The 22,315-nt window shown below is 49.0% G+C and overlaps 1 protein-coding gene across 1 annotated transcript; it reads right to left on the bottom strand.

Annotated features, from left to right (window-relative positions):
- Positions 1 to 1,072: 1,072 nt before the first annotated feature.
- On the bottom strand, positions 1,073 to 4,070 carry MCHR1 (melanin concentrating hormone receptor 1). Its single transcript, XM_008702964.2, has 2 exons — positions 3,966 to 4,070; positions 1,073 to 2,645 (listed from the first exon to the last, which is right to left on the bottom strand). Exons 1-2 carry the CDS (start codon positions 4,045 to 4,047, stop codon positions 1,666 to 1,668), a joined length of 1,062 nt encoding a protein of 353 aa, XP_008701186.1. The 5' UTR covers positions 4,048 to 4,070; the 3' UTR covers positions 1,073 to 1,665.
- Between the last annotated feature and the right edge of the window lie 18,245 nt (positions 4,071 to 22,315).

Raw genomic sequence — 22,315 nt, 5'->3', positions numbered from 1 at the left:
AGGGTCATGGGATAGAACCCTGCGTCGAGCTCCGCACTCAGTGCAGAGTCTACTTGAGTCTCTTTCTCCCTCTCATTCTGCCCCTCCCACCTCTCTCTCTCAAATAAATAAAATCTTAAAGAAAAAAAAAAAAAGAGCTGGTTGGGACCTGAATTTTGCTAAGCTGGCTACCTGCTTCAACTCTGCAGTGAAAAGTAACTGGCAAGGAAGGGCTGGGCTGGTGCACCTGCTTTACGGAAGCCTCTGAACAAGTTGGGAGCTCACGATTTGTTGCCACTGTCTCAACGTCTGCTGAGCAGTTTGTCCCCGGACTCCTGGTTCCCATCTCCTCTCGGTGAAGAAGCTTGAGAAGCAGCAGCCTTGGCTGCCGCCCAGCGGCCCATCTGTAATCTTCCTGCTCAACACCAGATCTTGGCAGCAGCAGGAGGCAGGCTCAGGCTGCCCCAGAAGCCAGCCCTGCAACTGGTGACTCAGCGGGGGGAGGTGGCGGGTGGGACTTGGGGCCTGAGGGGCCAGCACGGATGACAACCGAGTGCTTTTGAGCAGAAGACAGGAAGCTGAGTCCTGAGCACAAGGCCAGCAGCAGAACTGCAATCTAATGAATTCACAGTAATTCCGTTTGTGGGGCTGAATCCTTCCTGTAGGCTGAGATTCCCCTGCTTCTTGCTTCCTATGATGCAGCTTGACCAAGGTCTAGATTCCCCAGCCGAGTGACCCCTCTTTCCCTTTTCTGCCCCCCACCCCCACCCCCAAGCCAAAGCAATTCTGCAGGAGCATCCAAAGAGATGTGGGTGGAGATTTTCCTTTATTCATTTTTATTTTGGAGAGGAAGGGCTGGAGCAAAAAGATGATGCCAACACACCAGGCATTAGAATGACCCTTGCACATGCAAGACCCTGACGGGCACCCACTCTGGATCTGGCGATTCACAAATGTGCCTCATGACGACAATGTCCCCGCAGCTGCAAAAGCCCCCTTAGTCCTCCCCATTTTTCTTAATTTCAAAACTTCTATCCGTACCCACCCAGGTAGCCTCGTCATTCTCAGGAAGTGCATCTCCTACAAATTGGGTTTTTACTCCTGTGTGCTCAGAGCCCCACCCCCACCCCCAAAATAAGCATGCATCCCCTAGAGATACAGGAAGATTGACAGGATGCTGGAACGTGGAGAGATGGCATGCTTCATTTCTCATCATCCTCCAGCTTGGGAGAAAGGCTGCCCTCCATCACACCAGTGAGAGATGGGAAAGAGCGCTGAGACCATACCACTTTCCCATCTCCCCTGGACCCTGTAGTAGGGCCGCACCACTCACACCCTGGCCTTCCCAGATTTCAAATAAACCAGCAATTGAGAAAAAGGCATATGGGAGCTAAGAGATGTAGGGCTCCAGTGAACATTTAAACCGAAAGTTTCTTCTTGTTTCTGTTCAATCCAAAGGTCTCTTCTTACTCTCCCAAGGGGATTTCTGACGCTTGAAGCCCCCAAATCTGGTTCTCAGCCTCCCCAGCAATTTGTGGACCCTGTGGAAGGTTTTTAGTTGCCACAACCCCTTATCGCCCAGCCTTCCTTCATTCTCCCAGAGGGGTCTTGGGTTTTTCTCAATGTCTCTCCCCACGGTTGCTGTGCTGTCTTGACTTGGAGGTGCCCGGGGTGGCAGGGGAAGGGTCAGGTGCCCTTGCTTTCTGTCCTCTCCTCATCGGCTGTCTGGGCATTGCTGACAGCTCGAAGCTGCCCCTGGGCGGCAGGCTTCACCGACAGGACCAAGCGTTTGCGGAATGTCTCGCAGAGCACAATATACACAAAGGGGTTGAGGCAGCTGTTGGCATAGCCCAAGCTGATGGCTGCGTTGTACAGGTAGACAAAAGTGAGTGTTGGGCGGCTGATGGACAACTGGGTCAGCTGGAGCACATAGTAGGGAGCCCAGCACACGAAGAAGACCAGGCAGATGGCAATGGCCGTGCGAGTCACCCTCTTTGTCCGCAGCCGGATGCTGCGTTGAGAAGCGGGAGCTACCGAGGACATCATGCGCTGCAGGATCCTCACATACGCGGCTGTGATGACCACGAAGGGCAGGGCAAAGGCCAGGAAGAACTGGTACAGGGTGAACCAGTAAAGGTCAGTGTCTGGGTTGGGCAGGCGGATGCCGCAGCCCACTGTGCCCCCTGGGAAGGGGATAAGCCTAGCATAGAGCCACACGGGGGTGATGCTGATGAAGGAGAGGGCCCACAGGAGGCAGATCACCAGGGTGGCCACGGAGGGCTTCCGGAACTTGGTGGAGGAGATGGGATGGACAGTGGCCAGGTAGCGGTCAATGGCCATGGCGGTCAGGATGTAGGTGCTGGTGAACTGACTGTTGGCGTCCATGGCCGTGATAAGTGTGCACATGGTCTCTCCAAAGTGCCAGACACCATTGCCCATGAGCTGGTGAATCATGAAGGGCATGCCCAGGAGAAAGAGGAGGTCCACCACTGAGAGGTTGATGATGAAGATGTCGGGGACGTTGCTGCACCAGTGCAGTTTGGACTTCTTCACCACTGCGAAGATGACCGTGGAGTTCCCGATGATGCCCAGGAGGCAGATGGTGCCGAACACAGAAGGCATGATGATATTGATGTAGGAGACACTCCCTGTGCGAGGAGGTGGCCCTGGGGACAAAAGGAGCAAATGTTGACCATTTGACATGCACTCCTCTCTAAGGGCTGACATCCTCCTGGCGTGCTCAGCTTCTAGCGATGACGTACTTGCCTACCTCATATCTTCTTTCCCTGTCAGCTCAGGGCTCACCATTCATCTGGTATTCTTTCCTACCATTCTCCCTCCCCACACTGTTGCTAATCCTGTCCCCTTGCCCTCCTCCACCAGTTCCCTGGCTAATCCTACCAGATTCTCCTGCACCACCTGTTAGTGGAAGGACCCAGTCCTTTACTTCCTGCATTTTCTCAGAAGGCACAGAATCAAAAACCACAGCTGTCTGCAGAGAATTATTCTGTGGGCCCGTAGGCTTCACCAGGAAACCTCGTCAACATAGCCAGAAGGACATGAAATTGTGTGTGTGTGTGTGTGTGTGTGCGTGCGAGTGCATGTGTGTGTGCAAGCCCATGTGGGTGAGCAAGTGCATGCACGGATGGGCGCATGCATGTGTTTTCTCTTCTGTTTGCAGCCCTGATCATCTCCTTTTAGAAATCACTAGTTGGAAGCTGTGCACTGATTCCTAGGCGTATCTGTGGGCTACTGTCTTGTGGAGGGAGGCTTTTGTCCATCAGGCCTGCAAACCCTTCTTCTGGGTTCCTATCAGGGAATTCCTTGGTCTGTCTCTTCTGAGCCTGGGCTTCCCAAGTGAGCAGAGACTGAAACTGTGTGTTGCAGCCTAGCTGCCTGAGAATTTTCTGCACACAAGCCTTTCCTCTTTTTCCTTCCTTTCCTTCTGAGGAGCTAGAATTTCAGGGCATCTCAGCTCTGGAAATGTCAGGAAGCTTCATTCACCAGGAAAGTTAATCCCCTCATGGCTCTGTGAGTTAGCCCTTCCCAGGGCCTTTCCCAGGGGTCAGGAAGGATGTTTCAGATCCCATTACTGCAGTTTCAGTAAAAAGACAAGGGGATCCGTGAATGAGTGAGCTTCCAGCTGTCTCCTCACATACTATCCTCTGGCTTCTCTTGCTTGCTTTTCCAGCCTGGAATTTTTTCTGCAAAGCATTTGGAACTCATGGGTGAGTCTTCCCCTGTCTCCCTCGCCAGCGGGCCACCATTCCCTGCCACTTCTGAACGTACCTTTGCCCTCTTCTCTGTTCCTGTCCCTTCTGCCCCTGCCTGCCCCGCCCCCTTCTCCCCTTCCCCTCCGGGCAAAGCAGACTGCAGTCCCCAAGAACTGTAATAAAGTTTCCGGAGCACTTCGGCTAGGAGGTGAAACCTTTCCATTTCCCACCCCCAGCGCAGAGGAGGGAGGACTCCCCTCCAGCACTACTCACCGGCCGAGGTAAGGTTATCGGGGCCATCCGAGGTGTTGCTGGCATTGGGGCCAGTGGGCAGCAGCGAGGCTTCCAGGTCCATCCTGCCGCTGCCCGTCGCCTGCTCTCCCGTCCACCCACGCAGGCTGCGGCAGCACCGCCCGCCTGTCCCAGAGAACGAGCCCTGCAGTCCGGAAGGGGGTCTTCCTGGCGGTCTGGCAGCTTCTGCCGCCTCCAAGCCCCGCTTGTCTCCCCACTCCCTCCTTCCTCGGCTCCCACTGACATCACCTAGACACATTAACATTCGGAAGCAGATGCACATTAACCTCTTCAGTCCCGAGCAGCAGCTCCCCACTTCTGACTGCCTGCGGAGCCCGGAGGGGGGGGGCCGGGCTCAGGCAACCCTATCAGGGAGGGGGGCTTCCTTCCCACGTGCTCGTGGGGCCCTGTCTCCTGTGCTCACGGGAGCTTGCTGCATGTGAGGATCCAGGTCCCTGCAAAGACAAATGAGAGAATTCTCCTTCTCCAGAGGACAGAACGAGCCTGGCCTAGTCCCTAACCCCAGATGTGGGTGGCTGGGCCATGTGGCAAGGGCTAGGGGTGACTCTTCACAGATCTTGAAGATGGCAGGCTCAGACCAGAGCATGCCTGTCCCCCAGGCCACCCTCAGCTCCTTCCCAGTGCCCTGCTGGATTCCAGCCAGCTCCCTGGCTAGACCGCCACCGTCCACCAGAAGCAGAGTTGTTGGCAGCCGAGGTGCCGACCAGCACTCAGAGGTGACACAGGTCATTCTATGCTGGTGATGGCCAGGGTCTTAGGGACCAATAGGGAACAAACTCCCCTCTCCACAGAATTGAGGACTAAGCTTACAGAGATTTTATTTTCCTAAATGCTCTGAGGTCCTCCAGGTTGTACCTGGGACTTCTTGAGACAAATATCAGAGCATAGCACCCCCCCCCCCAAAAAAGTTGTCAACCAGGAACAGCCTTAGAGGGCAAAGCATTAAGTGAATTCTTGGCTGAGGTGCCCTGCCGCCAGCCTCCAGTGCCCTCACAGCCAAGAGCTGCCAGTCCTACTGCCAGACTCCAGAGCAGGGGTTTCAAGGTAACCACAGTCTGATCCCTACTCACTTCTTCAGTCTTATTTATGAATGAGTTTCATCCAAGAGATATTTATTGAGCACTTACTACTTGCCAAGCACTGTTCTAGGTTCTGTAGTGAAAAAAACCAATAGGGGCACCTGCGTGGCTCAGTCGGGTTAAGCCTCTGACTCTTGATCTCAGCTCAGGTCTTGATCTCAGGGTTGTGAGTTCAAGCCCAAGGTTGTGCTCCACACTGGGCATGGAGCCTACTAAAAAATAGATGAATGAATAAAAAATAAAGTCCCTGAGTACCTGTCCTCATGGAGATTACGTTCACGTTGGGATGAGGTGGGAGGGGGGATAGAAAATATACCAAAAATTAAAAAGACAATTTCTGAGGTTGGTGATCAGTGCTATGAGAAATGAAGCAGGGTGAGGGGGCCAGGGAACACTAGGGGAAGTGGAGGTTGCTATTTTACATAGGAAGGCCTCTCTGGGAAGTGTTTTAAGAAGAGTCCTGAAGGAAGTGAAGAAGCATGCTTGGAAATAGCTGGAAGAAGAACATTCCAGGCAGTAGGAATAGCTAGTGCAAAGGCCCTGAGGCAGGAGTGTGCTGAGTGTCTTTGAAGAACTATAGTAGAGCAAAGAATGATAATACTGGCTATCATAGAGCAAAGGAAGATTAGCAGATGACATCAGAGAGGAAACAGCGGGAAGGGCAGATTCTGTTAGGCCTTGTCAGCCATTGTTAGGACTTTGGCTTTTGCTTTAGGTGAAATGGAAGTCACCGGAGAGTTTTCAGCTTAGGAGGGGCATAATCAGACATGTTTTATTTTTTAATTTTTTAATTTTTTAAAGATTTTATTTATTTATTTGACACAGAGAGAGACAGCCAGCGAGAGAGGGAACACAAGCAGGGGGAGTGGGAGAGGAAGAAGCAGGCTCCCAGCGGAGCAGGGAGCCTGATGCGGGGCTCAATCCCAGGACTCTGGGATCACACCCTGAACCGAAGGCAGATGCTTAACGACTAAGCCACCCAGGCGCCCCAATCAGACATATTTTAAAAGGATCAGTCTGGGGGCACCTGGATGGCACAGTCGATTGAGCGTCCAACTCTTGGTTTTGGCTCAGGTCATGATCTCAGGGTCATGAGATCAAGCGCCCCATTGGGCTCTGCACTCAGTGCGGAGGCTGCTTGGGATTTTCTCTCCCTCTCCCTCTGCCCCTTTCTCTCCTGTTCTCCCTAAAATAAATAAGTAAATTTAAAAAAAGAAAATAAAAGGATTAGTCTGCTGCTGGATAGCAATTAAAAAGTTATTTTAGGGGCGCCTGGGTGGCGCAGTTGTTAAGCGTCTGCCTTCGGCTCAGGGCGTGATCCCAGCGTTCTGGAATCGAGCCCCACATCAGGCTCCTCCGCTAGGAGCCTGCTTCTCCCTCTCCCACTCCCCCTGCTGTGTTCCCTCTCTCGCTGCCTGTCTCTGTCAAATAAATAAATAAAATCTTTAAGAAAAAAAAAGTTATTTTAGCTTGGGTTCCCTTGAAGGCAGAGCCTGAGACAAGGACTTATGTGCACATGAGCTTTTCTGAGAGATGACCCAAGAAGCAGGCACGAGGGAATGGGGACAATGAGACAGGAAAGGAGAAAAAGCCAACCTAAGGGTACATTAGCAATGTTGCTGCTGTGGGCAGGAGCTTGAATTTACCAGGATCCTTAAAAAGTGCACAGACTTTCCCAGAATTACCTGCCTGAAGGATGGGAGGCAGGAATGTTTATCCAGTTACCCTGTCCCCCACTGGTTCAAGGTTACCCCTGGGGTGTTAACTCTGCACTTTCTGGGTGCATGGGTAAAGCAGACTCCTGTAGCATCAAGCATTAATGGGGCAGAGAGCAAAGAGATGTGCAGCTCACACTCGAGGTGAGAAGCGAGTAAATCTTGTGCTGGAACCAAAAGGACTCTGACAGCATTGAAATCCAGGGCAGAAGGCAAACAGGTACGAGGTGTGCACTGGAGGCAAGACATACGCACAGGATCAGCTGAGCTCATATGCGACTGTCTACTGCAGCTGGAGGTGAAGTCAGAGGTGACCAGGGGCATGCGATGTGAGTTACCCGAAGCATCCAATATAAAAGGCTACTACAATAATCCAGTTGAAAGAGGATGCTGTCTCAGATCAGGAAGGTGGAGGTGGGGGAGAAATGGTGGGCTTCTATATATTATGTAGAGCCCAGAGGATTTGCTGAAAAATTGGATGAGACATGTGTGAGAGAAAGAGGCATTGGGGTGATGCCCAGCTTTGGGGCCCAAACAACTGGAAAGATGCAACTGTCATTTACTGAGATAAGAAATTCTGTGGGGAGGAGAAGATTTGGAGGGAAAATTAAGAGTTCTGTTTTGGATCCATTATTCAAAATGCCTATTAACATCTGAGTGGAAAAGTTGGGTGGTAGTCAGATTGGAGTCAGAAGTTCAAGGAGGAGGTCATGCCTGGAGATACACTGTTAGACTGATGACCCTGGATGAGCTCACCCAGGGAGTGCGGGTGCGTGCAGAGGAGTCGTGAGGACTTGGCCCTCGGGCATCCGAAAGCTTACTGGGTGGGGAAAATGAGCGTCATGATCTACTGTCTCCCCTTCTTCCACCTGCCACGGTCTTCCCTCCTCCATCCATCTATCCATCCACCCATCCAACACATTATTCTTGGGCTCCTGCTATGTAGCAGGCACTGTCCACACAGTAAAGAAAAACAAGTGTCTGGTGTCAATGAGCTTCCACTTAAGTGGGGAGAGGCAGATAATAACGAGCAAGCTAATAAGTAAACAAGATGTTGTTTTCATGGTTGAGATCCAGACGAGTCCAGGTAATTACATCATGAAGGGATTTAAGTGTTTGTAAAAAGGCCTGGCTCCAAAATTATGCTACCCCTTCCACCATCTGCACTAGCAAAATGACTCTGCCTGATTGGAGGAATTTAAACCATGACCAATCAGCAAGGGCAGGTTTGTATCTTTCTAGCTTTCGCACGCTGAGGTGGTAAGTGTGTGTGAACACTGAGCCAGTCATTCCACAGTGGCAGCCACACAGGCTGATTACTCATTGTGGTAGGTGTCAAGGGAATAAATGGGGTGCTGGGAGTGATGGGTTCTTTAGTGACTGGGGTCCTTTAGAGAGGATGGTTAAGGGCACCTTCTTTGTGGAGGCATTTGGGTGGAATCCTGAGCATCCATTCATCACAAATGATTAATTTAAACCAGCCACAGCAATCTCATTCTCCTTGCCAGTGACCATTTTAGGAATGAGCATATCTACTGGTTGCCCGTGTGCACCTCTTCAAACCCTCTTGGCCACACTTAGTTTATATTCCATCCATTGCTTCAGTGACCCACTCTGTACAGTCCCTGACCATCTTCAGGTCCTAGTTCAGGTGCAGGTGTGACTCGATGGCACTGTGTCTCAGGCCTGCACTCTGTGCCTTTTACCCGTTGTCCCGCATCTTTTCTGTTGCTTTCATAACTTAGAATACGGGGACCATGAAAGTGCCTGCATGTGAGCAACCAGGAAGTGTAGGGAGAGTTAACACTCCTTAGGGTGAAACTGTAACCAATGGAGGGTGGGGGGTGGAAGCCATAGAAACATGCTTTTCTCCTTTCCTCCCAGGTTGTATGGTCCTGAGACACATTTCATATGGCTTCTCAGTAGTTCCAAGGGATAGGGCAACTTGTCGCTTGTAGTGGTGGCCAACTCAACATCTTTACACGGGGCTCCTTGCTCCTCTGCTGTGCTCCTCTGTCCTCACTTCTGATTCCTATAATCACGCTTTCTAGTCAAACACCCAAACTCATACTTTGGCTCTGTTTTCCGGGAATTCAAGGCTAAGGAGTGTGGCTCATTCCTACCAATGGTAAAGGGGAGGAGTGTCATGGTGGGAGGCACTTGTCAAAGTGCGTCTTCTTCTTACAAAGAGGGCACAGAAAGAGAGGACCCACTGTGCCTCCTCTCACCTTTGCTGTGCCTGGACATGTCACTTGGAGCATTTGCAGTGAATTCTAGAACTTGCAGTCCTTGAAAGTATCCTCATTGATTGAATCAATCAGGGTATCAGGAAAAATCCAGAACGAATTCACATAGGGAAGTGGAGGAGTGTTTAATAAAGGGATTATTTACCAAGGTTTGAAAGCCGTTAAGGGAAATGAGAAGGGATGGTGGAGGAGTGCCCCAGGGAAGCAGCAGCAGAAATGACCGAAGGCCAAGAGGCAGGGAGCAGTTGTCGAGAGCTGCCTCAGCAGCTGTGGCCTTCGGTTAAGGAGGCCACCAGCCCACAGCAACTTGGCAAAGAAGGAGCCAGAGGAAGAAATAACCTGACCTCACTGATCTCTCTGCCTGTGGAGGCCCAGAGTGGGGTGGATAAGGGTAGAGAGTGGATTTGAAGGGGCAAATAGAAAGTCAGCCCACTGACCCAGGGAGAGGCATTGGAGCTGAGACAAGGTATTTAATATACATCATTTTGTTATTAATCCTTGAAACAACTAGGTATTTAATTCTCCTCCTTGGATAGATGAGGAAGTGGAGTTCCACAGGTTGGGTTTTCTGGGAGCAGACTCTGGGATGGAGATGGAGTGTAAAACGTTTATTGCAAGATGACCCCTGGGAAGGAAGAAAGGGACAGGCATTGGGAAGGGTAGACACAGATTGTGAGGCAGGCCCATCAAGGGCTCTACAGCCCTGTGGGAAGCTCCAGGTACAGCAGACCCACGTTGGGTGGAAACAGCAGGACCCTTGTCCACCACCCTGCCCAGCTGAGTGGCCAAGAGCCACTCAAAGAAGAGTGTGAACCCTGCTTGAAAGCTGAGACTGACCCCAAAGCAGCCAAGTACCATCAACTGAGCCACACTCCGCTCCTCATCCCCATGCTCAGTTGGGCATGGAGCAAGCGAGAGAATCCAAGCTGATTCCACAGGCCACATCTTACCCCAAAGCCAGGTTCTGGGATTCAGAGCTTTTCCGTCAGTATCACGAAAACCCCCAGACAAGGCCACGCTGAACAGATTTTTCGACCTACTCCTCTCTCAGCCATCTGGCTCTGAACTGTTGCTCCGCTCTGCCCAAGCATAGTCATGAAGAAGATCAAGTCTACATGCAACGATAAATCCTTTTTTCTCTTACGCACATGTCCCCACTCACCATGCCCTACCCAGGACACCCTAAGGGTTTGGTGTACCTCCCTGACTCCCCCAGTGCTGAGATCCCCTGTCCTATACTTTTCAGGACGCGGCTGCCATCTGCATGTTTTGAAGGCTTACTGGGGTCACTGCATAGGATTCCACTTGTTCCCCTCACTCTTGCCTTGCCTCTTCCTCTATCCTCTCCACCAAACAGCAGGGGTATTCTTGTTAAGATGTAAATTTCATCCCCCTGCTCCACTGTTGAAAACACATTAGTGGCTCCCAATTGCTTTCAAAATAAAGTTAACCCCCTAACAGAAAGTAATGGACATGACATTTGGTTGGGGGAGGGGGGGCTACCCAGAAGTTAATCGCCAGAAAACCCAGACCTTGAGAAATTCTTTGGAAAGAGAAGTGCCAGCGCCTATAAATAGCTGCTGGTGAGAAAAGCTTCCTTATTTCAATGGGGATGCAGACCCTGGGGCTATAGAAATCAAGTAGCGGCACTTAATTTCCAAAGGAAAGGGGGCAGGGTTACTATAATGGACAGGGCTAGTGGAGTTACCAGGATGTCTGACCCGCAGAGACTGATGTGGCAAATCAATCATGGAGTGTTTAAAACCAAAACATATGAGCAGCTTACCCACTAAGTTTCTACTGGATTTGTATATCTGAAAAAAACTTCTGGTTTGGTAGACAGAAGTCTGACTTTGGCCACCAGGACTGACAGCACAGTCTCTAACCCAGTTCCCAAGCCTGAGTCAGTCACTGACCCAGACCCTTGGAGGAAGTGGAAGCTGGAATGGGTACTCCCAAGAAGCGATGCTTCGGTAACATGACAAGTATGTGCTGTGAGTCTGCCTCCAGCCTTCCCTAGAGGGGTCTGAAGCCATCTACCAGTCTGTAGACTGCGCACAATGAAAAAATTAATACTCAGACCTTTGGGTGATAATCAGGCTCTGAGCTAATATTAATTCCTGGGGACCCAGAACTCCATCAGGCTCTACTGGCCAGAGTGGAAGTTGAGGTGGGTCAAGTAATAGGCGGAGTTTGACTAGGAAGACGTCACCAGAGGCCGTGTGGAGCTCCCTGCCCTTAATTATATAGCTGGAATAGATACCCCCAGCCATTTGGCAGAATTAGAGTATTGGCTTTTGGATTGGCAGAGGAAGGGATTTGATGATGAGAAAAGTCAAATGGAAATCCCTCCTTACCAAGCGATAAGCCAAAAGCAATAGAGTACCACTTGGGGATTGAGGAGATTAATAATATCATCAAGGCCTTTAAAGATGCAGGGATGGTGATTTTCTCACACTCCTCCTTTACTCTCAGTTTGGCCAGTGAGGAAGCAGATGGGCCTTGGAGAGTGACAGTGGATTACCATAAACTTAATTACAGGGTGACTCCGATTACAGCTGCTATTTCAGATGTGGTATCATTGCTGGAGAAAATAAAGACAGTCCTGACACCTGGTGTGCAGTGATTGATCTGGCAAATGCTTTTTTTCTCTATTCCAAAAGACAGAAAAGATCAGAATCCTGCTTTTATGTGACAGGCTCATCAGTGAACCTTCACCATCCTGCCTCAGGACTTCATTGTCTGTCTCTGTCTCTCTCTTTTTTGTTAAGATTTTACTTTTTTGGGTTTTTTAAGATATATTTATTATTTATTAGAGAGCGAGAGAGAGCACAAACTGGGGGAGGGGCAGAGGAAGAGGGAGAAGCAGATTCCCCACTGAGCGGGAAGCTGGACGTGGAACTCGATCTCAGGACCCTGAGATCATGACCTGAGCCAAAGTCAGATGCTTAACCGACAGCCACCCAGGCGCCCGTAAGATTTTATTTTTAAGTAATCTCTATACTCAATGTGGGACTTAACAACCCTGAGATCAAGAGTCATATGCTCTGCTGACTGAGCCAGGTGCCCCTTCGTTGTCTCTTGTGACCACTCCAATTCTCAGACTTTGAACACTTCATCATTACACTGGACATTATGCTATTCCAGTATGTTGATGACACCCTGTTCCTGGGGCCTAGAGAGCAGAAAGGATCAGGTGCTCTAGGTGGTTATGATATAAATCCCATGAAAAGACAAAGGCCTGACATCTCAGTAAAAGTTTTGGGGTCCAGTGTTCTGAACATGTCGTGATTTTCCCTCCAAAGTAAAGAACAGTTTACCTGACGTCCATTACCATAAAAGAGGGGCCCCCAGAGACACACAGTTGGAAAAGCGACAGTGATTCCCCAAAGGGTAGAGAGCAGACTGGTCCTAGGATTACAAAGCCAAGGGGAGTCCAGTCCTCTCGGTTGGGACCATTTGGACCTGGTGTGCCTTGAGCACAGGGATTGTGATTCTTACCCTAGTGTCAGACACGGCTACCATGTCAGTCAATGCATTCTGAATACACCCCAGCTCCAGGCTGATGTCCCCCCATTTAGACATTTACATTGTACCCTGCACTTTTCCTTCATAGCAGTCACCACAATTGTAATCATACTATTTATTTGCATGCTAATTATTGAATGTCTTCCACTCACTAGATTATAAGTTCCATGAAGGCAGAGACCATGTCTGTCTTATTCCTCCCTGTATCTCCTGTGCCTAGCACAATGCCAGGTACATTATAGATATTCAACAAATGTTGGATGAATAAATGACTAATAGAAGAGTATACGGGGAATCCCCGAGAATGGAGGAGGGCAGAGGAGAGACAAACACAAGCACTTTTGTCCATGTTCCCCTTCCCCAAGGCTCCATTCAGCCCCAGCGCTTCATGGCCAATATGGCAGCAGTGGTCACACCTGTGAGCAGGCAGTGGGCATCTCTCAGCTGTGAGGTAACCCAGAGGCCACAGTCAGGCTCTTTCTGATTGTGAGAAAGACAAAGAAGATCACCTTCAGGGATAGAGATTCATCGTAAGGATTCATGGAAATCGCAAGGGAGCAAGAGAAAGGAGCTGAAGTAAAAATACTTGCATGAAAGTCTGATATGTCCACATCATGGATGAACCTTGAGGACATTATCCTAAATAAAGTAACCAGACACAAAAGGACAAATAATGTATGATCCCACTTCCATGAGGTACCCAGAGTAGTCAAATTCATAGAGACAGAAAGTAGAATGGAATTTGCCAGGGGCTGGGAGAGTGGAGAATGGGGAGTTGCTATTCACTGGGGACAGAGCTTTGGTTTGCGATAATGAAAAAAATCCTGTAGATGGATGGTGGTGATGGTTGCATAACCATGTAACTGTATTTAATGCCACCAAACACTTAAAAACAGATAAAGTAAAATTTACGTTATGTATATTTTACCACAACTTAAAAATATGTTAAAGAGTTAAAAGAAAAAAAGGGTGTTAGCGCAGTAAGTCAGTTCAAGAGTTTCTACAGGAGTTCAAACGCCTATTATAAATCACAGTTTTACTAAGTCGCAGTTCTGCTGCATGTTCAATTAAGTATTTTTTTCTTTTTTTAAAGATTAATTAATTTATTCGAGAGAGAGAGAGCACAAGTGGGAGGGGCAGTGGGAGAGAGAGAGAGAGAATCCCAAGCAGACTCCCTGGTGAGCGGGGAACCCGACATGGGGCTCGACCTCATGACCCCAAGATCTTGACCTGACCCAAAATCAAGAGTCAGACACTTAACTGACTGTGCCACCCAGATGCCCCTAAATATTTTCTCTTAATAAAACATGGAAAAACTAAAACCAGCACCACTACTTTGGGCCCCAGAGATTCTAAGACATCAGGCCACATGGAGGCCTGGGGCAGCAACGTAACATCTTTGAAGAACAGATTTCTTGTGGGCACCCAGCCCTTGTGCTATCCAAGAGAGAATCTAATTTTTCCCCCTATCACGTATTAAGACACCAAGTCACCTCAGAACACAGGCACTGATCTGAGGTGCCTGTGACCAGGGGCAAAAAGCTGGCTTCATCTTCAGGAGTCATAAGAGTTGCACAACTGCATTACAAAGAATTGTTTAAGGCCTACTTTCCTTAAAAAGGGGCTGTGGGATATTTGATGTGGGTGCCAAGACAATTCAGTGAGGGACAGGATAGGCTTTTCAACAAATGACACTGGGACAACTGGATATCCACACACACACAAGATGAAGTTGGACGCCTACCATATGCAAAAATTAACTCAAAATGGATCATAGAACTAATTGAACTAAAACTATAAAGCTCTTATAAGAAATATAGGGGTAAATCTTCATGACCTTGGGTTAGACAAAGTCTTCTTAGACATGACACCAAAAGCAAAACAGAAGAAAAAATAGATAATTAGACTTCACTAGAATTTAAAATTTTGGTGTTTCAAAGGATGCCGTCAAGAATGTGAAAAGGTTGGGGCGCCTGGGTGGCTCACTTGTTAAGCGTCTGCCTTCGGCTCAGGGCGTGATCCCAGCATTCTGGGATCGAGCCCCACATCAGGCTCCTCTGCTGGGAGCCTGCTTCTTCCTCTCCCACTCCCCCTGCTTGTGTTCCCTCTCTCGCTGGCTGTCTCTCTCTCTGTCAAATAAATAAATAAAATCTTAAAAAAAAAAAAAAGAATGTGAAAAGGCAAACCACAGCATGGGAGAAACATTTTGCAAACCATCTATCTGATAGGGGAATTGGATTTAGATTATAAGAACTCCTATAGTACCTCAATAATAAAATGACAAATAATCCAATTGAAAAATGAGCAGGAATCTGAATAAACATTTCTCCAGATATGCAGTCAATAAGCACATGAAAAGATGCTCAACACCATTAGCCATTAGGGAAATACAAATTGAAACCACAATGAGGAATGTATTTAATGCCACTGAATTGTATACTTACAAATAGTTAAAATGATATAAATATATATACATATATTTATAAGAAACCACAATTTAAAAAAACCACAATGAGATACCACTTCACACCTACTAGGATAGTTAGAATAGAAATGACAGGGAAGGGGTGCCTGGGTGGCTCGGTTGGTTAAGCGACTGACTCTTGGTTTCGGCTCATGTCTTGATCTCAGGGTCATGACATTGAGCCCCACATCAAGCTCTGTGCTTGGTGGAGAGTCTGCTTGGGACTCTCTCTCCCATTCTGTCCCTACCTCCTGTGCAGGCACGTGAAAGAAAGGAAGAAAGAAAGAAAGAAAGAAAGAAAGAAAGAAAGAAAGAAAGAAAGAAAGAAAGAAGAAAGAAAGAAAGAGATGAGAGATGATGAGTGTTGGCAAGGATGTGGGGAAATTGAAATCCTCATACTTTGTTGGTGGAAATATGAAATAGCACAGCCACCTCGGAAAACAGTTTAGCATTTCTTTAAAATATTAAACATAGAGTTACCATGTGACCCAGCAATTCCACTCCTGGGTCTATACCCAAGAGAAATGAAAACACATTCATAAAAAAACCCGTACATGAATGTCCATGACAGCATTATTCATAATAGCCAAAAATTGGAAACAAGTGAAATGTCCATAAGCTGATTGGGTAAATAAAATGTGGTATATCTCTACAATAAATTATTTTCAGCCATGAAAAAGAATGAAGTAATGGGGCACCTGGGTGGCTCAGTTGGTTAGGCATCACACTCTTGATTTGGGCTCAGGTTGTGATCTCAGGGCCGTGAGATCGAGCCCCACATCAGGCTCCATGCTCAGCGCGGAACCTGTTTGTCCTCCCTCACCATGCTAGCGCACACTCTCTCCAATAAGTAAATAAATAAAATCTTAATTAAAAAAAAAAAGAATGAAGTACTGATTTATGCTACAACATGAATGAACCTCAAAATTGTTATGCAAAATGAAAGAAGCCAATCAGAAAGACTACACATCTTACGACTCTATCTATGTGAAATGCCAAGAACAGGCAAATCTATAGAGATACAAAGTAGATAGTGATTGCCTAGGGGAGGAGGACTGTGGGGGTGGGGGAAAGGGAGTGACTACTAATGGGTAGGAGTCCTTTTATGAGGTGATGGAAATATTCTAAGATTAGTTGTGGTGATATTTGTAACCACTGAATATTCTAAAAATTACTGGGGGGGCGGCTGGCTGGCTCAGCCAGTATGACATATGACACTTGATCTCAGGGTCGTGAGTTCAGGTCCCACACTGGGCATAGAGCTCACTTTAAAAATAACTAACTAAGGGGGCGCCTGGGTGATTCAGTCGGTTAAGCATCCAACTCTTTTTTTTTTTTTTTTTTTAAGATTTTATTTATTTGACAGAGAGAGGGAGAGAGAGAATAAGCAGGGGGAATGGCAAGTATAGGGAGAGGGAGAAGCAGGCTCTTGCTGAGCAAGGAGCCTGATGTGGGGATCAGTCCCAGGACCCTGGGATCATGACCTGGGCTGAACACAGACGCTTAACCCACTGAGCCACCCAGGCGCCCCTAAGCGTCCAACTCTTGATCTCTGCTCTGGTCTTGGTCTCCAGGTAGTGAGTTCCGTCCCCGTGTTGGGCTCCACGCTGGGCGTGTAGCCTACTAAAAACAAATTTTTTTTAATTAAAAAAAACCTAACCAACTACATAGTGAATTGTACCCTTGGAAAGGATGTGTTTTATGGTATGTGAATTATATCTCAATAAATGTGTTTTTAAAAGGGTGGGGGTTCGGGTGTAGGAAGTCCTGAGAACTACACAGTGCCCTCTCCTGTCCTCGGGAAAAATGTCTATTCCTTGTCTTCCTTTGTGCCCTGTCTCCTGGGAACCTCATCCAGCTACATCTTGCCAACCATTTAGAGGAGGCGAGCCGCTGGCAAACGCCTTGAATGCTCCGTGCTGAAAGGGACTTTGTGGGAAGGCCTCTGACATCGAGCTGCAGTGTGAAGTTGGGTCACGGCTGGTTCTGCTGACGATGCTGGAGTCAGTGATTTGGGTGAGTTTTCACTTTGGCTCTGCTGCAGACTTGCTGTGTCATCCAGTAAGTCCCCGGCCTGCTTGGTGCCAAATGGTAACTGGAGTAAAATGGGCCGGCTTCGGGATTCTCTTGCTGGGGATTGTATCGATATGTTTTTTGAGGCAAAAATTATAGAGCAACTAACATTTAAACAGCTTTTCTTTTTTCTTTCTTTTTTTTTTTTTTTCTTCACACACGTGCCTTCTCTTTGCTAACCCAGGGAAACAGATGTGATCCCCAGTGACAGATGTGGAAACAGAGAGTTGGGTGACTTTCCCAGAGCCAACCAGCTGGCACAGTGGAGCTGGGCCCCAAGCCTAGGCCCTCTGCTTTTCTGACTCCAAATTCTCCACTCATTCCTCCCCATGGCACTCCCTTGTGATGACACATTCTCTCTACTTCCAGAATGCCTTTGAGAAAACAACTTCGCTTTCATTTGGCCTCAATCTCTTGGAGGCGGCCCCTCTCTGGTCATCCTCTCCACTCAGTTCTACACCATCTGGGTCCTGATTTCGCCCAACTGAACAGGGCTGTGCTGACTTGCCCCACGACAGCAAGGAAATGTTCGCAGAACGGATGGCGGTGGGGGTGGAATGAGAATCCATTTCTTTCTTTCTTTTTTAAGATTTTATTTGTTTATTTGACAGAGAGAGAGCCCAAGTAGGCAGAGCAGCAGAGGGAGAAGGAAGAGCAGCTCCCTGCTGAGCAGGGAGCCCAACGAGGGGCTCCATCCCAGGACCCTGAGATCATGACCTGAGCTGAAGGCATACGTCTAACCCAGTGAGCCACCCAGGTGCCCCTAGAATCCATTTCTTCTTTTTTTTTTTTTTAAGATTTTATTTATTTATTTGACAGAGAGAGACATCCAGCGAGAGAGGGAACACAAGCAAGGGAAGAAGCAGGCTTCCAGCGGAGGAGCCTGATGTGGGGCTCGATCCCAGAACGCCGGGATCATACCCTGAGCTGAAGGCAGACGCTTAACGACTGAGCCATCCAGGCGCCCCTAGAATCCATTTCTTTTTAAAAGAAATTTAATGCTTAATTTTTTCTTGTGGCACACAGGACCCTTGATGATCTGGCCTCTGCCCAGCTATCAGGCCTCATCTCCCACCACCTCCTATTTCCACTCTATGCCCAGTGTCTTATTCAAGGATCTTAGTGTTTCCAGAAAGCACTGCGTGCTCCTACAACTTTTGCAGACACTGACCCCTTGGATCTTTCTTTGGCCGCTTCCCTCCCTTCTGCTCCTTACCCTGTCCTCCACCCAACATCCAGCCCGGCACACACTGCAGCAAATAAATGCAGGTTTTGCCCTCCCATGTCGCTCTTCAGGCCCATGCACCCACCCCCAGCTGCTATGAGTGTTGGCTCCAAGGACCCCTAGCTTCCCCAGGTGTCCCCCTTGGGGGGAGAATTGATCTTGGCTGACAGGGGCCTCCTTGCCAAGGAGGTTATGACTCCCATAAGCCGGCGGCCAAAGCCGGGAGCAGGAGAGGGAAGGGGGGAACCACTCCACCCTGCAGCTGTGTCCGAAGCCTCCCTCCCCCCCAAACCCTCTGGACCAGGCCAAGGCTGGAGTGACCTGAGAATTTCCGCTTGGCAGCTCCTCCCTCACGGACCTGCTTCGCTCCTCCCTCAGGGGTATTTTCCTTCCACAAACCCCTGCCCTCACATTCCATTGTAATTAAGGATTTTCTCACTGTCTCCCAGACTAGACTCTGCACTTCCTGAGGGCAGGGATAACGTCCTCTTTATTTTTGGGTCCACACGGCCTGGTGGGGGGCCGGGCAGAGAGCAGGTGCTCGGTGTTGAACTCCATCCAGCTTCTGAGAGGTTGTAAATAGCACACCATGAGATTCTGCACCGTCCCTGCCTTCCTGCCTCTCCCTCTCTCCACATTTCCTCACCCTTAGGGTCCCCTTCTAACTGGGTGTCCCCGCTCTATTCCTCCCCTACCCCCACCCCATGACAAAGCGATAGACTCCCCCTGTCCTCCTTCTTGCAACTTGGGTTTGAAACAGAGAGACGGGCAGAGCTGGAGGGGAGCCTGAAAGAAAGGGCCGTGCCAGCCACCGGGCTGCCCTCCCTGGCAGAAGTGGTGTCAGTGAGGGGTGGTGGCAGCTCTCAGCTCACCCGGGGGACTGGGCAGCGTGAAACCCATCGCAGAAAGCACCTACAGCCTCGGTGGGCGGCCTTTTCTGATCGCCGCTCTTGACTTTTCCCTCACGCTTTCTCTCTGTACGTCTTAACTTCATAAACGCTCTGGGAACCACGGTGTTCCCACTCTTTCGCGTTCATTCCCACCCACTCGTGGCACCAGCCCACGTCACCGGAGGAACGTCTTGCCTCAAAGGCTTATTAACTTTCCAGGCAGCTTCCAGCTCACGTAGGAGCTGAGTCAGTGCATCTCGGCGGGCGCGGGAGGGAGTCTGCGCAAGGCTGACTCAGATGCAGCCGGTGGGTCCTAGCAGAGGTCCTCTCCAGCCACACGCAGCAGCCAGAGGGGCAGGCCCCATTGCTCTGGGGAGAGGCTCACCCCGGGCCAGGCACTGGGTAATGCTCACGGTTAATCTCACCTAATTCCCCGCAGCGCACCTATAAATCACATCTACTGTTTTTGCTGCCCCATGTCCATTCTCCTTCCTTGTTTCCCTCCCCTCTGGAGACCCAGCAGTCCCCCCCCACCCACGTCCCGGGCTCCCAACAAGGCACCTCAGAGCAGGTGCGGAGTAACCAGTCTAGTAACCACGCTCATTGGTCCAGGGCTGGGCATGCGACCTGTCAGAGCCAATGAGAGGCATTGAGACTCAGGTCAAAAATTCTGGGATCCAGGGGTGCCTGGGTGGCACAGCGGTTAAGTGTCTGCCTTCGGCTCGGGGCGTGATCCTGGCGTTATGGGATCGAGCCCCACATCAGGCTCCTCCGCTATGAGCCTGCTTCTTCCTCTCCCACTCCCCCTGCTTGTGTTCCCTCTCTCGCTGGCTGTCTCTATCTCTGTTGAATAAATAAATAAAATCTTAAAAAAAAAAAAAAAGTCTGGGATCCAGGGGCACCTGGCTGATTCAGGCCTAGAGCATGGGACTCTTGATCTTGGGGTGGTGAGTTCAAGCCCCAGTTGGGTGTAGAGCTTACTTTTTTAAAAATGGAAAAAAAATTCTGGGATGAAGACACTCATTCCTTTTTGCTGAACTCTAAATCTGAGAGGATGTGGGGGTTAGAGCTGCTGGCTCCAGCTTGATAACCATGTGAAACTTGAGGCCAAAGCCATCTCTGTAGAAGAGAGAGAAATGGAGAGAAAACGGAGTCCTGGTGATCTCCTGGAGTCCTGGATCCAGCCATACCTGAAGCTGGAATAATGGACTTTTGAACTTCTGTGCATCAGTATACCCCTTGGCTCAAGTCAGTCTAGGTTGAATTTTTTGCCGCTTGTCACTAATCAATACTAATATTTATCACCACATCCAACTAATTTAATTATAAGACATACACCCCCCCACACACACACATTTTAACATCTCTGATGTTAAAAGCATATCTTACAATCAGTGGTAGCATCCTGATGGAGCCATCATTGTTCACAAATCTGAGAGATTGAGCACAGCTGTTCATAGTGTTTTCACCCCAACTGAGTTAAATGCACTGTTGGTACTGCATGTACTGAATTTAATGCTGTTTCAAATGTCTTCAGAAAGAATCATGTTGTGATTCAGCATTCCGATGAAAGGGGATTATGTGAAGAGAAAGGCAGGGATATGGGAGCAACAGGGAGTGAAATTGATATTAGTGAAACCTAGTTTTCTCTTTGGAGGAATGACTGCTTTCTTCTTACAAAGCAACAGCAAGTGCTTTGCAGAACCTGAGACAGGAAGGCAAACCAGGAGCAGAGGTTGTGTTATATTTTGTTCCTAAGATATGGGGGGGAGATTGGCTCAATCTCGTATTCCATCTAACAAAGCAGCTGAAGGCAGGCGATACTGTGAATCTCACCGAAGCGATGAGGAGACTTTCAAAGCAACGAGTCGCTGTGACTGGTTAATGGCTTGTCCCAAGACTATTGGTCAGAGGTGTTGTCATAATGCAGTTGGTGTGTTTTCTTTCTTGGTGCATCTTGTACCCACTGGAAGACATTATCACTCCCCGGTTGCAAAAGTTCTGTTAAAGTCACAGGCTCAAGGTCACATGCTCATTACCATCAGATTTAGGCCACAGCTTTAAGTTCTTTATTGTAATTCTCTTTATTCTGTGGTGTGGGGAAACAGACACAAGGTGAGAAAGAGAAACACCTCTGGCCTGGGGCCTCTGGGAAGGAGGCAACATGGGTTGAGGAGACCAGGCCCAAGAGTCCAGGTCCTGAATTTCTGTATCCGACACCAGAGTGCAGGGTGGCCCCCAACAGAGCTGGGAATGAGGGGACACTTGAGAGAGAACTTCTACTCTCCCTTGATGTGTCCAAGAAAGCTGAGCCTCATAGCAGGGCTGGGGCCCAAAGATTAGTTACAAAAGGAATGTGATGCCTAATTCGCGCATGACAAAATGGAAACTCAGGGACACCCAGTAAATTACCTAAGGTCACCCAGCTAGCAGGGCAGAGCCAGGCTTTGAAACCAGGCTTGCCCTGCCTCTCTCTGCTGTGAGTTTTTGTGAAGTACCACCTTATTACTGCTAGCATGAGGTTCATGTTGTTCACCCGCAGGGAGCTGCCACCATTAGTGGACTGTAATCCATTAGCTTGACTCTGATCAGTGTCTTTGCCCCCACCGGTTTTTACCACACTCTACTTTTCTAAGACTTAGGGGCAGTGGGGCATTGAGTATCCCTGTCCACTCAGGCAAGAAAACAACAACAACAACTTAAGAATGAGTCGTTTGGGGTGCCTGGGTGGCTCAGTGGGTTAGACATTCCAATCTTGATCTCAGCTCTGGTCTTGATCTCAGGGTCGTGAGTTCAAGCCCTGCGGAACGGAGACTACTAAAAAAAAAAAAAAAAAGTCTGTAGGACAGGGCACATACAGGCATGTGAAAAATTACTTCAGAGCATTGTTCTAGTGAGCTGGAACTTTGGTAGGGAGAGAAACCAGTATAACCTGTTCTGCCAACGCAGAGCACAAATAGAACTCCAGCTGATTGCTGGAGTCCTTATCTCTCCCCACTTTGTGATTTGCCCCCAAGTGCTGAGGGCTTCAAGCTCCATACAGAGGTGTGAATGCTGGCATGAAGATCCTGCTTGTCTGTCTTCTCCACCT

The sequence above is a fragment of the Ursus maritimus genome, unplaced genomic scaffold (genome assembly GCF_017311325.1).
Source record: "Ursus maritimus isolate PB19 unplaced genomic scaffold, ASM1731132v1 scaffold_21, whole genome shotgun sequence".
NCBI lineage: Eukaryota > Metazoa > Chordata > Mammalia > Carnivora > Ursidae > Ursus > Ursus maritimus.
The sequence above is the reverse complement of the archived record's forward strand: the minus strand, read 5'-3'. Positions and strand labels throughout refer to the sequence as shown.

What these genes read in the sequence shown, in the direction of transcription:
- MCHR1 (XM_008702964.2), bottom strand. Translation starts at nt 4,047, where the DNA reads ATGGACCTGGAAGCCTCGCTGCTGCCCACTGGCCCCAATGCCAGCAAC. An exon ending in CGATAACCTTACCTCGGCCG is followed by an intron (nt 2,646 to 3,965) that starts GTGAGTAGTGCT and finishes TTTTGTCCCCAG; the next exon opens with GGCCACCTCCTCGCACAGGG.